The 17,206-nt window shown below is 42.8% G+C and overlaps 2 protein-coding genes and 1 long non-coding RNA gene across 7 annotated transcripts in view; 1 reads left to right on the top strand and 2 right to left on the bottom strand.

Annotated features, from left to right (window-relative positions):
* Nucleotides 1–14,384, bottom strand: LOC142851753 (uncharacterized). Of its 5 annotated transcripts, XM_075975757.1 has the most exons (6): nucleotides 14,240–14,326; nucleotides 11,354–11,456; nucleotides 7,713–7,861; nucleotides 4,432–4,558; nucleotides 3,211–3,306; nucleotides 1–1,184 (listed from the first exon to the last, which is right to left on the bottom strand). In XM_075975757.1, the coding sequence occupies exons 4-6, from the start codon at nucleotides 4,553–4,555 to the stop codon at nucleotides 16–18; spliced, it is 1,389 nt and encodes a 462-aa protein (XP_075831872.1). In that variant the 5' UTR covers nucleotides 4,556–4,558; nucleotides 7,713–7,861; nucleotides 11,354–11,456; nucleotides 14,240–14,326; the 3' UTR covers nucleotides 1–15. The 5 variants fall into 5 exon arrangements, with proteins under 5 accessions (XP_075831872.1, XP_075831870.1, XP_075831873.1 ...); XM_075975755.1 differs by lacking the exon at nucleotides 7,713–7,861 and having other exon boundaries at nucleotides 14,240–14,369; XM_075975758.1 differs by lacking the exon at nucleotides 11,354–11,456 and having other exon boundaries at nucleotides 14,240–14,323.
* LOC142851751 (uncharacterized) overlaps nucleotides 1–17,206 on the bottom strand; it is a 143,524-nt gene that overhangs the window by 75,005 nt on the left and 51,313 nt on the right. The gene's annotated exons all lie outside the window — the stretch shown is intronic.
* LOC142851764 (uncharacterized) overlaps nucleotides 14,308–17,206 on the top strand; it is an 8,730-nt gene continuing 5,831 nt past the window's right edge. The window contains exon 1 of the long non-coding RNA XR_012910865.1: nucleotides 14,308–14,535. This is a non-coding gene — a long non-coding RNA (uncharacterized LOC142851764). The remainder of the gene's footprint in view (nucleotides 14,536–17,206) is intronic.

A 17,206-nucleotide genomic window follows, 5' to 3' on the forward strand; every position in this document is an offset into this window, starting at 1 on the left:
CGCACTCACAGAGTTTTACTCAGAATAAGTCACTTGATGTGTCTTAAGGTCTGAAGAAGTAAATTTTTTAAGACATTTGTAGGATTTCTCTCCCGTATGAACTATCATGTGTCGAGTAAGGCTATAAAGATTAACAAAAACCTTGCCACACTGCACACACTTATAGGGGTTGTCTGCAGTGTGAATTGCTTGATGTCGTCCAAGGCATGAAGACGAGGAGAAACATTTGCCACACTCTTCACACCGGTAGGACTTCTCTCTAGTATGAACTCTCTTGTGTCTCCTAAGAGCTGAGTGATAACGAAAGGCTTTGTGACATTCTTCACACTGGTACGGTTTCTCTCCAGTGTGAATTGTTTGATGTTCCTGAAGGCTTGCAGAACAGGAAAACCTTTTGCCACACTCTACACACTTATAGGGATTATCTTCAGAATGGAATGTTTGATGTCGTCTAAGGGAAGAAGACGAGCAAAAACATCTGCCACACACTTCACACTTGTAGGGATTGTCTTCAGAGTGAATTGTTTGATGTCGTCTAAGGCATGAAGGTGAGGAAAAACCTTTGCCACACTCTTTACACTTGTAGGGTTTCTCTCCAGTGTGAACTGTCTTATGTATCCTAAGAGCAGAGTGATAACGAAAGACTTTGTGACATTCTTCACACTTGTAGGGTTCCTCTGCAGTGTGAATTGTTTGATATTCCCGAAAGCGTGCAGAACTGGAAAATCTTTTGCCACATTCTTCATTCTTGTAGGGATTTTCTCCACAATGAGTTCTTTGATGTTGCTTAAGGAATGAAGGATAGCAAAAGGATTTGCCACATTCTTCACACTTGTAGGGTTTCTCTCCAGAATGAATTCTCTGATGCTGTTTCAGCATTGAAGGATAGTAAAAGGATTTGCCACATTCTTCACACTTGTAGGTTTTTTCATCAGTATGATTTTTCTGGTGTATAAAAAGTGATGAGCGAGTATTGAAAGCCTTGTGACATTCTTTACATGTGTAGGGTTTTTGTCCAGTGTGAAGTCTCTGGTGCATGGAAAGGGTTTTATGAGAACTAAGGGCCTTACCACATTCTTCACATTTGTAGGGTTTCTCCCCTGTATGAATTCTCTGGCGTTGAATAAGGAGTGACTTACAATCAATGGCCCTGTTGTAACTGTTACAATCATTGGGTATTGTTCCTGTTGAGCAAAAGTTGAGATATGAACAAAAGCTAGGAAATATTCTTCATACTTGCATGACTTATATTTAAATTAGAGATATCTACATTTACATATTGAAGCATCAACGAGAAACTATAGTATATTTTAACACTTACCAACACTGAGCATAATTCACAAAACAGAGTAGGTGGAACAGTCTATACTTCTACTGAAGTAAGAGAACAAGCAAACAGGGCATAGATATATGCCATATTATTCAAAGTTAAATAGCTACATACATTGTAAGGGTATTTTACTAACAGAAATAAGCCCATTAATCAATATAGATGTTAAATGCCTAAACATCTATGAAATTATAAAGTAGCCAGGCCTGGAAAAGAGAAAGCTAACTGTGATTGTGTGAGACTGGATCAACATCAAAACATACAATTGTTTTTTACTGTAAGTATAGAGTTTTATTTTGGAAGATACAAAAGATATATTGCATACTCATAGACTGCCCACAACAAGATTAAATAATATAGCCTAAAGATTTATGACAATATTTTATGTTTTATTATTGATGTCTAGAAAATAAACACCTGAAAGATAGCAACAGAAAACTTCAGGTTCACTGGTGGAGAACAGAAATTTGTTGAGGATTTTGTCAATGAACAGGTAATAAAATTACCTATTTCTTTGGTTTTGGTTTTTTCGAGACAGGGTTTCTCTGTGGCTTTGGAGCCTGTCCTGGAACTAGCTCTTGTAGTCCAGGCTGGCCTTGAACTCACAGAGATCCGCCTGCCTCTGCCTCCCGAGTGCTGGGATTAAAGGCGTGAGCCACCAATGCCTGGCTTGGTTTTGTTTTTTTTTGAGACAGGATTTCTCTGTGTACCCACGCCTATCAAGGAAATTGTTATGTAGATGAGGCTAGCCTTGAACTCAGAGATCCACCTGGCTCTGCCTCCCATGTGCTGGGAATAATGGAGCGGGACACCAGGTCTGGTAACAAAATTACCTCTTTTTAAGATCCATTCATTTATAAGACTAAATAACCACATAGCAGTGAGTGGAGAGAGACAATGAACAAGGCATAAAAAAGGAAATCCTTGTTTCCCTGGGAAAAGAAAGTTCACAACCAGAGCACTAGATATTTTTATCTTACACTGTCCTGGTGTGTTTGATCAATGTGCTTCATCCTCCTACCAAAATCCATAGTGTACAGAAAACAAATAATTAGACACAACACACACTTCTAAGTAACAAAACAGCGTATCAGGTTACAAAGTAAAAAAACAAAAACAAAAACAAAAAAACTGCAAACCCAGAAAATTCTGAAAGCTTATTGGTGAGCTACTAAACCCATTCTTCTAGTTGCAGACAGTTTTATTCTTTGAATATATATCCACATGGCATGCATTTTAAATCCTTACTGTTGACGATGTAACAGGAAAAACTTTAGAAAACTCTCATCACTCACAAAGAACTCTGATGAGACACCACTCATTAAAATGGGTGCAAGTGATCGAAAAGAAACTTCTGTGTGGACCTACTGGACTACAACGGCTCCTCCACACCTCAGACTGTAGGACAGTGTACAGGCGTTCAGGCATTGTTAACGTTACAGTGTAGACTCAACACCAACAAAAACAAAAAACCACGAAAGTCTCTGGAAATACACAGCTCGTCACTGGGGAGTTACAAAGCTTCAGAGTCTGAAAACCTCAAAAATGTCGGAGAGACGTCCTTTGACAACAAAACCAAGGAGAGACCAAAAGAATTATCTCCACGCCAGGCAATGGTGGCGCACGCCTTCAATCCCAGCACTCTGGAGACAGAGCCAGGTGGATCTCTGTGAGTTCGAGACCAGGCTGGTCTACAGAGCTAGTTCCAGGACAGGCTCCAAAGCCACAGAGAAACCCTGTCTCGAAAAAGCAAAAAAAAAAAAAAAAAAAAAAGAATTATCTCCACAACAACATAGGTTTCAATGCACATGCGAAAGCCTGCCTTTTTGTTGAAATATTTAGACCTCAATGCTACCCCTGACCCCCTCTTCCCTACCCACCTGAATGCACGGGGGCTGCTGCTTGTATCTTTACATCCCAAGGCCCTTGTCTTTGCTCCAGAAATGTCACCAGGAAGGGCTTAGAACTGGCAAGACCTGTTTGCATGAAAAGGGAACAAGATTAAGTGTTCTTCTACGGGGAACTGACATGGCCCTTCCAGTACATTGTTTATAAGAAAAGAGATGATGAAAGAAATTACTGCAGACTGTCAGCTCCTAACATGTTTCCTGCCAGGACCACTACAGCACATGAAGGAATGTACAATGTCCAGATTCTGAGTCTCATTGTAAGGGAACACCATTAAATCTGAGTTGTGAAACACTTTCATTAAGAAGTGTGTTCCATGCTTCACACCACTGAATCTCTAACAATCCCACCAGAGTAACTGCTGGATGAAATACAATTCACACCACTGAATTTCTAACAATCCCACCAGAGTGACTGCTGGATGAAATACAATTCACACCACTGAATTTCTAACAGTCCCACCAGAGTGACTGCTGGATGAAACACACATTCACACCACTGAATCTCTAACAATCCCACCACAATGACTGCTGGATGAAATACAATTCACACCACTGAATCTCTAACAGTCCCACTACAGTGACTGCTGGATGAAATACAATTCACACCACTGAATCTCTAACAGTCCCACCAGAGTGACTGCTGGATGAAATACACATTCAACGCTGACAGTTCAAATATTGGAATGCAGTGGCATTTCATTTTTATTTTAATAAATAAATCATGCCTGAAGATCAGAAAAGTAAGACAGCCACACTGGCCCGCCTTACAGATGAGGCAGCAATGACACACACCTTTAATCCCAGTGGCTACACTAGATTGCCATAGAAACCAGGAAGTAGTGGTGCATGCCCTTAATCCCAGAACGAGAGAGGATTATAAAACAGGGAGACAGCTCTTGGTCTCATTCTGAGGTTTCCTGGAGGCAGGATCACCATTTTCAGACTGACATCAAGGTAAGAGCCAGTGGCTGGCTGCTTTGCTTTTCTAGTCTTCAGGCAGGTTTTATTTATTAAAATACAAATGAAATGCCTCTACAGTGGAATGCTTTTAGCTATGGAGCAACCTCCCTAATTTTTCTGAAATCGAAGGATGTGAAAATCACTGTTGAAATGCTTCCATGAGATACCATACAAAGTGAATAAGTTACACAATGAGGTGAAATAAGAAGTCACTATAGAGGAGATGCTCACCCAGGAACTCAAGGTGGCTGTAATTCTCCAACATCACATCCCTGTACAGATTCCACTGAGCAGGCTGCAGGCATTCCCACTCTTCTGGAGAGAAATCAATGGCCACATCCCAGAAGGACAGCATTTCCTGAAATACAGACAAATAAATGATATCACACTTTAAATTAATTAAAATCATTAATTATAATATAAATATCAAGAGTCATTGGGATGGATACTTCTCCTGTCAACTTGACATGGGCCATTTGAGAAGAGAGAAACAATAGAGAAAATGCCTCCTTAAGACTGTCCTGTAGTCAAATTTCGGGGGCATTTTCTTAACTAGTGATTGATGAGACAGCACAGTCCACTAGGGGTGGTGCCCACCCTGAGCAGGCAGTCCTTTATGGTAAAGGGGAGCAGGCATGGCAAGTCAGTAAGCAGTGTTCTTCTGTGGCCTCTGCTCCAGTACTTGCCTCAGGTTCCTGCCTTGACTGTCCTCAGAGATGGACTGTGACCTGAAGTTGGAGTCTAAAATAAACCTTGTAAATGGACATTTCCTGTCCCAACCGCCCAGTCTACAGAACCAACTTAGAGGCTGAATATGAATTATAAGTGATCAGCCGACAGCTCAGGCTTATTACTAACTAGCGCTCACATTTTAATTTAACCCACATTCCATATTAGCAGCATGACACATCCATCTCCTGCTCCCTCTGCGTCTACTGGCGGCTCCTCAGCCTCCGCCCTTCTCCTTCCCATCATCCTTATTTTGGTCATCCTGCCTATACTTTCTGCCTGACTACTGGCCATTCAATACTTTATTATACCAATTCAAGTGACAAATCTTTACAGTGTACAAAAGGTTATCCCACAGCAAAACTCTTTCTTATCCAAGATGTCTTTCATCATGGTCTTTATGACAACAACAGAAACCCTAACACAGATATCACACGTCTGCAGATTTGTCCCAGGATGAAAGAGAGCTAGAAATGTCTCTTACATAGGTAGTAATATCCTCAGACATGTCTGAAGTGGTCACATGATCTCACACTAACCATCAAAAGGAAAGACAAGGAAAAAGATCCTATAAGCTCAGTTGGACATGATCTATTTGAGACAGATGAAATGCAAAATGAATGCACCCACAGCACATGCATGTAGTGCCATGTGCTGCTACACACCACACACATATGCATTCCTCACAGGAGAAAGTCACGGTGAGGGAGAAGGGATTTCTCAACAGTTCATGCGCACAATCATGGCAGTGAAGTGGAATGAAAATACAGAGTCTGCTGCTGCAGCTCTGGCTGTGCTGTGGGCTCAGGATTTCTACAGAGTTCAGTAATGATGCAGATGACAGGGACACGGGACATGAGAAGAGCAGGCAAAAGGTAGAACAATAAGAAAGACCTCCTGGACTAAATACCATCTAAGTTGTTGAACTTTGTTTTCTAAACTGCAAGAAAAGGACCAACAACTGAGAATTTAAAATAGAATACACGCCACTGGATCTTCTCATCATTTTCCCTTTTTACCTTTTCTCTGACAGGTACAGATGAAGAAGGTTTGTGGTATTCATAAAGCAAGTTTTTGCACATATGACACCTGAGCATCAGTGTGCATAGCTGAGAAATACAACTGATGCTATTTTCACATTTCAAATATTCTAAATTAAGAATTTATGTTGTTAATATCTTATTGAGTAAAGTCCCAGAATGACCTATAAAAATAGTCATCCTTTATTTTACCTTTTTACTGACACACTAAAATTATCGGCAATACGTGCATTGACGTGTTATTGTCTAGTAAATTCATAGGTAGGATTTGGATTGTTTTTCTCAGTTACGGTATGGTCACCTCCTCAAACGCATCTTCAACGCTCCTGAAAAGTGCACTACATAACGCTCACACACACCCGTAGTCAGGGCAACAGTACCTGGGGCTTCTCCTATCTCACTGTACCACAGCACCCACTTTCTTAGAAAGTCCCTAAGCCTTGGTTTATTGATGAACAACTAATAAGTCTCCAACTTGTGTGAGATACAGTTTTTTATAGTTAATATATCGATGAGATCATATATTATTTAGGCTTGTCTGCCTGAAAATAATTTCTAGTGTCACCAACATTGTCACAGTTGACAAGACTTTATTTTCCCTGAAAATTATTGAATTAAACTATATAAGTGCATCATTTTCCTTTCTGCCTCCTCACTGCAACTTCTCTTATGTCCCCCAAAAGTCCATCTTGAATGTATGAAGTATTGTTTTCTAATTATTATTGTTACACAGAGTGCACGCACACACACACAATATATATATACATATATATACATATTATATACATACATACATACATACATACATACATATAGCTATATCAATATGAATGGCCAATTCTGTTCAGTATTACTTGTGCGCATGTTTTGAGGACAGATTGTAGTAATATGGGCGGCGGGGCTGTGTCCCCAGCACCCCGGCTGTCTGGCTAGCTTATGCCCGAAATAACAACACACAAACTGTATTCATTTAATCACTGCTTGGCCCATTTCTATCTAGCCTCTTCTAGGCTAATTCTCACATATTAATTTAGCCCATTTCTAATCATCTGTGTAGTGCCCCTAGGTGCGCTTACCGGGAAGATTCTAGCCTATGTCCATCCTGGGTCGGAGCTTCATCGCGTGCGTCTGCCTGGGAGCTGGGAGCATGGCGTCTCTCTGAGGCGTCTGCTCCGGAGAGGAGAGCTGTGGAGTCTGAGCTCACTTCCTCTTCCTCCCAGCGTTCTGTTCTGTTTACTCCTCCCACCTATCTTCTAACCAATGAGGGCCAAGCAGTGTCTTTTCATTTAATCAATGACCTTCCTCCATCATTTCCCCTTTTTCGGTTTAAACAAATAAACAAAAAAAAGGCTTTAACTTTAACATAGCAAAATTACATATAACGAAACAGTTATCAAGTAAAAGTTACAATAATCTTTATCATAACTAAGGAAAACTATAACTATAACTAACTATTCTTAACTCCATCAAAGACTCCAGAAAGATACAATACTATATAAGCAAACAAGAAAAAAGCAACTTTTAAAACTCTAGAAATGACAGAGACACCTCGCTGCCTGGACAGTCACCCAAAGTTCCTCTGAACCGTTGGGGCATCCATCTTCAGCCTTCAGGCCCATGGTATCCAGCAGACATTTCCATAAAGCAGGAAAGTTCAAAGTCAGTTCAGTCACTATCTGTTGTGTCCTGCAGAATGTCTCGCAGACTCTTTCATGAATCAGGAACCCCGAAAGATCATCTCACCTTAGGCAAGTTCAGTAGTCCTCTCTCTGTGGGTTCTCTGTGTCCAGTTTATGCAATAGTCCAGGCAAGAGCAGTTTCTTGCCCAAATGGCTATCAAACTCCATAACGAGCCTCTTCGATACCCATCTTCCGCTTGAAGTAGATTGGTGCTGTCAGGAGCAGAGTGTCTCATTGTCATGAAAAGTCGTAAGTTATTAAAACATTTAAAATGCCATATTCTATAATCTTTGAAAATATGAAGAATGCCTATTTAAAATATATCTATGCACATCTAGAAAATCTTAACTAACATGACTACAAACTTGACTATTATTTATGATTATCCATCAACAACCTATATTTCCTAATTATACATTACATTTTAATAATGAACTACACAATCACTATACCTTAATCAATATCAGAAATACATATATATAACAATATTGACCGTAAATCTCTATCAATAAAGCAAAATCTATACTAATACAAATTATTCATACCTATATCATATCCCCCTTTAAATGTAAAAGAACATTTATAAACATTTTTTGGGAATATGGGCGCAGTTATTTCTCTCCAAACTGCTTCCTGCTGAATGGGGGTGTCATTAATTAGGTCTTTCATGGTATAACCTGTGTGCTAGTTTCATCTCAGTTGGCAGTTGAGCGAAGCAATTTTCTGAAGGTGTTCACACCAACCCTTCAGGAGGGCGTGGTCCATCATACCAAATTAGAATCGAAGAAATGAACAGGGTCTCATCCTCTGTGAAAACAAAATAAGAAACTCCTTTCCAAAGCATCATGTCCTTAAATCCAAATTTCAAAGTCAAGGCATCAAAATATCTATGTTGGATTAGTTCAGCAGCATTTATAAATAAATATCTTTAAGCAGCTGTTGCTCTTTCCTCAGCATTCAAATAATTCAAAGAGAGCATAATAGCATACAGTATCAAAATTCTCTGTTTATTTTCCATCTTTGTACAGCTTTGTTTTAACCTCTATTTCTTTTCTTTTTACTTCTATTTTATATTCTCTGTATATCTTTGACCTGGAATAACTCTGTGGACCAGGCTGTCCTCGAACTCTCAGAGATCTGCCTGTCTCTGCCTCCCAGGCATTGGGATTAAAGGTGTACGCTACTACACCTTGAATTCACAGAGATCTATTTGTCTCTGCCTTTTAGGCACTGGGATTAAAGGGGTGTACTACCACACCTTGAAGTCACAGAGGTCTATCTCCCTCTGCCTCCCAAGTGTTGGGATTAAAGATGTGTACTACCACACACAACAACTCTCTTCCTTTTTTTGTTTTTTACTTTAAGAACTTCAACTTTTAGTCTGCATATATTTTTAACACACTGTAAATCATTTAAACATTTTCTTTGACTTTGAATCTTTCTTTACTGTATATCTCTCTTTTTCTGACCACACGAGCCTTTAATTTACCAAGCAATCTGTAGGACTAAAGGTGTGGCTTTGCCGGCTAGATGTAGCCCATTCCTTAGCTTTCCAGCCTCATGGCTGAGGTACTGGCTGTAGCCATGTTTACTGCCACAACTCTAGGGCATTTCAAGGTCCCTGCCAGCAAGCGAGCTTCAGCAGCCTGTGCTTGCAAACCCCATGAACCGCCTGCGTAAAAGAGTCAGAGTTTGCCCTGGCAGGACAGCCCAGAAAGCTGGCATTTTTAAACGGCACAGCTTTTTTCCTGCTATGGCTGAAAACCGAAAAGCATGCGTTCAGCTTTTCGTCAACACTGTTTAAGTGTTTTGTGGCAGGACCTCTTAAAAGAGCTGCAAGCTTTGCAGCTAAAGCTGAGTCAGGAAGCTTCTCTTAGATGAGAGCGCTTGCTTGCCTCTAGCAAGCAGAGTGCCACAAATGCTTTAAAGCCAGAGTTCACGCTGGCAGCACAGCCCCAAGAAGCTGCGCTTTAAAATGACACAGCTTTTTTTCTGCTGCTGTTGCCGAATCAGGAAATCTCTCTACAGCACGCCACCAACAAACAGCAAAAATCTGTGTTAAACTTTCTCTCCCTTATTTTTAAGCCTTCTCAGGTTTTTTAAGTGGGTTTAGTCCATCACGTCAGGCTCCATTTGTAGTAATATGGGCGGCGGGGCTGCATCCCCAGCACCCCGGCTGCCTGGCTAGCTTATGCCCGAAATAACAACACACAAACTGTATTCATTTAATCACTGCTTGGCCTATTTCTATCTAGCCTCTTCTAGGCTAATTCTCACATATTAATTTAGCCCATTTCTAATCATCTGTGTAGCGCCCCTAGGTGCACTTACCGGGAAGATTCTAGCCTATGTCCATCCTGGGTCGGAGCTTCATCGCGTGCGTCTGCCTGGGAACTGGGAGCATGGCGTCTCTCTGAGGCGTCTCCTCTGGAGAGGAGAGCTGTGGAGTCTGAGCTCACTTCCTCTTCCTCCCAGCGTTCTGTTCTGTTTACTCCTCCCACCTATCTTCTAACCAATGAGGGCCAAGCAGTGTCTTTTTATTTAACCAATGACTTTCCTCCATCAACAGATCACTTGTTACTGGATGAATAGTGAGTGGGCTCATTGCTGTGGGAGACTAATTCTCCCTCTCTTAGTGATTCTTATGTGCCTATACTTTTCTGTTAGCCAGCAGATTGTGCCCTGCATAGGATCGAGAGCCAATGCCACTGTTCAGGGCTTGTTCAAGCAATCATATTGTTGGGGTGTCATGGGTGCAGCTTCCCTTCCCTTTCTGGAAGGCACAACCTCACAACAGAGTTCCGGAGCTCCTGACTCTCATAATCAATATGACCCTTCTCCAGAGATATTCCCTGAGCCTTCTGTACAGGAATTGTGGTGTGGTGTATCTACTGGGTCAGGGCATCACAAGACAATAGTTCTCTGGATCTGAACGTTTTAGTTTTCTGTAAAGCTCTCTGTGCTGCAGTGAGCAGTGTCTTTAACAGGCAGTGACAGCTACACTTTGGTGTAGGTCTAAGGAAAAGCATCTGGAATGCAGTTAGCAACTGTGATGCTTTAGTGCTCCAGTATGCTCTCCTCTGTAACTTAAGAACTAAGGAGTCATCAGAGACAACTGCTGCTAATGCCGAGATGTGGGAGACACTGGGGCACCTTTAGGGATTCAATGTCATACTGCTCATGGATGTGGTTCACGGGCATAACAGCTAAGCAGGACTAAAGCTCACCCTTAGGCAGGAGACCTTGGGGCCAGGCCCAGCTCCAATCCTCTGTGTCTTGTGTCTCATTCCTACCAGAGCACATTCCTGTCTTTGCAAAGAAAGGGGAGGAAATCACGGATGCCACCCTTTCTAACTGTATGATAACCAAGAGCAAGGGATCGCCACGGGGAGTGGAAAGAGCCAAGAGCTGAGTGCAGATGCAAACATGTTTCTGTGAGAGAAATAGAGCAGGTCCTCAAGGAAGAACTAACTGCAAGGACCACTCCCTAAGTCGCCAAGGCCTGGCTCCCCCTATTCCACATGAGAGGCATATCGGCTGTCATGAAGCCAATCTATGAGATGCTGTAGGTGGAGGGCAGTGTGTCTGGAAACACGATAGCATTTAAGAAAAATCTTAGCCAATACAATTAATGGCAACTGTTTCAAGGGAATTTCAGCCTGGTGAAATGAACTTTCTATGGGGAAGAAATGCAAATGTCTCACCTGTGTTGGCCAAACTGTCATTCATTAACATTGCTACATATTCGCACTATTATCGGGAGGTCAATATACTCCACATGAGTGGAGGCTCCTCTTAGATTCAAGCCTAGAACAACAGAATGGACAGGGTAGATATGTTAAGAACTCTTTCATCTCCTGCTGGTGTCCCTCAGAGATATCTTTTCAGAGAGTCAGACAAGACTGAAGACTAGCAGATTGGTGGGAAGTCAAAGCCAGATGCACAGAGAGGACTGGATTTCTGGTCAGGATCCTAACAGTAGTGAACCACCAATCAAAACAACCTAACTACTGATTACATGCCACAAGGCTTAAAATACACACTACATACATCATGAAGGAACAGTTCCTGGGTCTTTGTCTCAGCTCTATACCGTAAGTGAGGAATGAAAGAGCCATTTACTTTTGTTTTAAGCCACCCCGCATGACTCAGAAAGTGAAATAAACCATGAAAAAATATGGAAGGCCAAATGCAGTATCTGCTTTGGAAACACTAATTGCAATAATTATAATTTTAATTTCAAAAGATTATCACTTTGCATTTTACATTAGATGTCTAGATATATTTGTGGATTTTAATAGTTCATACATTGTTTCTGAGTCTTTTTAAAGCAACACTGTGTGGAGTATGTCCAATACAGATTTGGGCCATGCACTCTCATAGACCTGACTTAATTTCATATAGAGACTGTAGAATGGAGAGAACAACAGAAGGCAGATATTGAAGAAGGTATCCATGCAACCACATGCACCTTTCAACTCAAAATATGTCGCTGCATTTGATAATGACTAGGGAGGACACCATGGCAGACTCTCCTATAATCAGAGTTGACAACGTGATGAAAATCTGTGCTGCTCAGGTTTATTCCTTGCATGTGTTTGACCCTGCTCAGGTCATTTGCAATTTCTCTCCACGGCCTCTGACATAATCACATAGATCAATTGGCAGGAATTGAATGTCATCACCCAGCACCTCCGCTCCAGGGTTTCCCAGAGATGACACGTCTAACTAACACAGCACGGTCATGCATGAGCTGTAAACACAGGTAACTTTTTCCCTCACACTGACACAGAGCACAGTGAAAGAAGCCTGGGAGGAAAGACACAGGACTGTCAGCAAGGGGAACTGGACTGGACCTGTGGAAGAGCAGGACCCACCGTTAGCAGTTTGCTTTACTGTTGGCTATGCAGTGCCCCATGTGGAGGACAGTGCAGGAAGTGGTTTTGTTCTGGCTCACTGTAAGAAGCATCTGCTCACAGAGGAACCTCTGCTGTAAGGACAGGGGAAGACATCCCAGCTGCAGCTGCAGAAAAAGACCCAGGAATGAAATCATAGCAGCCCAGTCTCAGACTGAACTGAAAGAAGCAAACTGTAAGAAACCAGAGAAAACCAGAAGAAAGCTGCATCGGGTCATGACAGCAACTAACTCAGATTAATATGCAAAAATAATTGAACATTCACTGCACATAGGAATCTTCAAGCAAAGCAAAGAGAATTCTTCTTCATAGAGTAAACTCAAATGTCTGAACACCAAAATTTAATGTCTTTAACAAAAGTATATTAGTAAAAATATTTAAATTACACCCAGAATGGGTTAACAGAAGTTAAGGAGAAATAGCTCTTAAGTCGGCAAAGTGGGGGATTACATGGATTTGCCCTGGTGTTCACTGTAAGAAACAAGAAATGAGCCATACAAAGTATCATATCCATGAAATATGTTCAGATGTTTTCTGTCACAGACTCGAGTAGCCTACAAGGCCTTGAATTTGCTGTGAAGCAGGGGAGGACCAGAGGGCCCTGCCTCCCCCTCACAAACGCAGAGATGACAGGGATGTGCCTCAGAGGAGACTGACGTTTCTTTTCTATCACAGGTCTGGTTACTAAAATCCCAGGAATACACACAGGTCTGGGAGTTCTCCTCACCTGCTGACCTGACACAAAAGCCTGGCACTGTAACACAAGGCCATGAGGGCTTTTCACCTGTTCCTAGGGACCCTGCTTCTGGACCAGCTCAACAAGCTCAAGGCCTCATCAAGAAGTTGACACAACCATTGTGGGCCAAGCAGACATCCTGTCGTTTTCACAGTTAGTCCGCCCTACATTAGGGATGGGGGAGCTTTCAAGGCTTTAAGGGAACCCAGACCTCAAGGTGAGACCTGGAGTCAGTTTCTCCAGTTCCTTCTTCCTGCAGAGAGTCCTCTGTGTGGGGGCTGTATGTGTGTTCTCTCCACCCTAGTCACAGCTTTCTATAGCAGCTGGTCCTGGCAGATCTGTCTGCTGTGTTCCAGAATTTCCCAACTGAGACTTTTGTTTTGCCTCAGATTTTTCCTCTTTTAATTCTTTAACTGGCTGACAAAAAGAACACAATCAAGGCCTCAAGACCAGTACCCTAGGCCAGTTAAAGAGGAAGGACCAGAAATCCGTTTGCTCTGCAGATACTGAGAAATCTGATATCATCCCTGTGAGAATGGGTCAGAAGTGAAGCAGGCTTCCCCACCGAAGCTGCTCAGTGAAGTGAGCTCCCAGCTCCCCCTCAGGAGCAGGCAGTCAGCTGACCATCCTTAGCTTGATCCTGGACCCAGCACTGTTATCTACTCCGCGCAGCTCTCCTGTCCCAGAAGCCCAAGGAGGACTGGGGCTGCACGCGGCAACCTAAGGAAACCATTGCTCAGGGAACAGTCCCTATCGCCCTCACCCCAGCCCTGACCTGCAACCTCAGGCGTGCCAGCCAGTTGAGCACAGCACCTCCAAGGCAGCTTCTCCCGCCCTCTCACCCAGCCCAGGTCCGCTCCCTCCAAGACGGACCCACACTCCGCAGTGTGTCTAAGGCAGCACTGTACCCTGGACCAACCTTCATGACAGAGACGCACCTGGAAACCACAATAGGACCGGACTGTCGCCCAACTTTGGGGAAGACGCACTTGTAAGAGACCAAAAGCCGGAAAGGGGTTTCCTGGACTGCTCCCAGCGGTGTTACAGCGCTGCAAACTACATTTCCCAGAAGTCTGTGCGAAAGAATCCCCGGAACCCAGGCTGGGAGAGTTTTATGGTCTTGGATGTGTGTCTGGCTGCAGTAGAGGGTGGGAGGAAGAAGCACAGTGAGCAGGACCGCTATGTGCAATGACGCTGGTGTTCATCTCCAGATCCTCAACGCGAGATTGTGAATGTGAGTCGAGTCTTTGACAGAAATATTCGCCTTGTGAGTTTTCTGGTCCATATATTGTGATTTTAATCTTTCTAGAGCGTTTAAATATCACGTTGACTCAGTTTTACTTTAAAATAACGAAGCAATACACTATTGTGAGACTGAGAAGTATCTTTTAAAGATGATTTTGAAGCCAGCCGTGGTATGTCTGACCGTGCTCCTAGCTGCTCAGAGGTTACGGGACAAATGGACCTGGGAAGAAGGCTGGACTGAAAATTTCAAAGAGACCTTGTATCTAAGTAAAAAGGAAATGGCAACGCAAAACAGAATGAAACAAACACGGGTTGAAGAGGTTGAGTATAATGTAGACTTTGACTTAATATGCAGCCCCACAAATAAACAAATAAATAATCCTCATTCCTCTGTGCTGACACTCTGTGTGAGCCTTACATGGATCTGACTCCACAGTTGTAAAACAGTGTTGTGTGAACACTGCTATCTCTGCAGCGTAGAGGGCTGGTGAGGGAGAGAGCCGGAATAACCACTGAACAAAGTTAAACGTCTGACTCTCTGACAATTACTTGCAAAGATCTCCCATAATCCATCTCAGGAATTTGCCACCTGTCCTTCTGTCCCTTGAAAATTTCAACTAATAATCTATGTAAGCAATTTCGTTTTTGTGAGAGTGCTACTAGAATTTTCCCATAGTCTCCACTGTTGTTCACAAAGTCAAATCAATATTCACCACCCGATGCGCTAGGAGCTCGTGCTCACCTTCCAAGTGAAGGGACCCTGGTCCTGGATCACGGACTCGGGACTGAGACACGGACAGCCCCAGTCTAGAATTTTCTATATTTCTGCCATGGGTATATGCTTCAGTTCCAATTCCACTTAGCTGTCACAGGCATGTTCCATGAAGTGTGACCCTACGGGGACTGTTAGGAAGAACACTGAACATCTGACCAGTGATATGGTGGAGCGGTTCTCTTTACGGTTCTTTAACAGTGTGGCACATGGCACTGCACATCCGACCTTGGTGTGGCAGTGCCGTCACGTTCCACTTCCATCTTGGGACAGTGTCCGGCCCCATAGCACATTTTCCTTCTTTTGGGGGCTTTCCTAGAAGTATAGTTTGGAGCACCAAGCCGCTACAATGGGCCTCCGCCTTTCCAATGAAATTCCACTTCCACAAGACAGAGATGTCCATGGATGTGCTCTTGGCTCAGAGCAAATTAATGTACGCTCTGTACAAAGTGCCAGGATTCCCGATATTCGAGTTAATCTCTCATACAGTTCCTGGAGATTTTACATTGTCTATTACTTTAAAGTCAGTGTGGTTTAGAATGATATTGGCATCTAACAGAGAGAGCCAAGATTCCACTAACATCCCTATCTTCATGAGTCAGTGAGTTTACTACTGAGATGGCAGGCAGAAGTGTGGATGAGGGATTAGAATAGGAGCACACACGATTCAAAGGAGAAACGTCAGCAGTACCGAACATCTGAGTGGACTCTGGGTAAGAACTCGGGAAAGTTGAATGCCTTCAGCTCAGTGTATGGCTTCCAGGGAGCCCCTCTGATGAGGAAGCCTTGTGCTTTCCTGCCTGCTTTACATACTAAACTCAGGGTATCTGGCTCACACCCAAACATTGCCCTGGCTATGATCAGTGTGACTTTTTCAAGCCTGAAAGAAAAAAAACATTTGTGATTTCTTATGTGTTTATAGACTGGCACTTCCTCTGCTGTTGTTTAAGAAATATATGCAGCTCTTATATAAGCTAGAGTTTTTTTCATCCTGTGTGAGAGTATTTTTCAGGTTGCAGCAATAAAGAAAATTACCTTCAGAGCATATGAGACTGGATTTCTTCTTAAAGACATTTTTAGAGACACAAGAAAGTTTTCCTAAGCCCTCGCTACTCTGAGGAATATTTACTACCCTCGAGCAAATCTGGGAGCTGGTCTCTCAGTCTGCGGTGAATATTACATGTTTTACTCAAATCTCCACATCCCTTAACCTATTACTTCTTACCCTTAAAACGGCGCATGTCCTTAATCCCAGCACTCAGGAGGCAGAGGCAAGTGGATCTCTGAGTTTGAGACTAGCCTGGTCTACAAGAGCTAGTTCCAGGACAAGCTCCAAGGCTACAGAGAAACCCTGTCTCAAAAAAACCAAAAACCAAAATAAAAACAAAAAAACTATGTGACTCTGCCAACTTTGTGAGCTTCTTTCTTAGTTTCTTCATTCCACTTAGTGCCCCCTCCATGTGTGGGGGTGTAGGGCAGCCAACTGGACCCTGGAAGACTCTCAGATTGACTGTTTCCCTCAGGAGCCATTGCTTCTCCACTCAGGGTGAGACATAATGAGACCCTTATGCAGCCATGCTTGTTGCAAGGCTGGGTTTAGCTTGTGTAAGGGTTGTCCAGGTAGTATTAGCCACAGCATGTCCATGCATGAGCTGGTACTGACGTTTCTAGCAGATACTATATCTGACTTGGACGTTCTTTCCACTTCTTCTCCCTCATGCATCCTTGACTTTTGGAGTTAGAAGTGTGTAAGGGACTCCCTTACAATGTGTGATGTAGGTGTCACCTTTGGATTAGGGCCTCCACAGGCTATTATTCTCTGCATTCTGACCAACTGTGAGTCTGTGAGTTATTCTCTACCTACCACACAGTATTTCCAGGGGGGCGT

This window comes from Microtus pennsylvanicus, chromosome 6 (assembly GCF_037038515.1).
Source record: "Microtus pennsylvanicus isolate mMicPen1 chromosome 6, mMicPen1.hap1, whole genome shotgun sequence".
NCBI lineage: Eukaryota > Metazoa > Chordata > Mammalia > Rodentia > Cricetidae > Microtus > Microtus pennsylvanicus.

What these genes read in the sequence shown, in the direction of transcription:
- LOC142851753 (XM_075975755.1), bottom strand. Translation starts at nt 11,374, where the DNA reads ATGACAGTTTGGCCAACACAG. An exon ending in TGACAGTTTGGCCAACACAG is followed by an intron (nt 4,559 to 11,353) that starts GTGAGACATTTG and finishes TCTGTATTTCAG; the next exon opens with GAAATGCTGTCCTTCTGGGA. An exon ending in CAGCCACCTTGAGTTCCTGG is followed by an intron (nt 3,307 to 4,431) that starts GTGAGCATCTCC and finishes TCATGCAAACAG; the next exon opens with GTCTTGCCAGTTCTAAGCCC.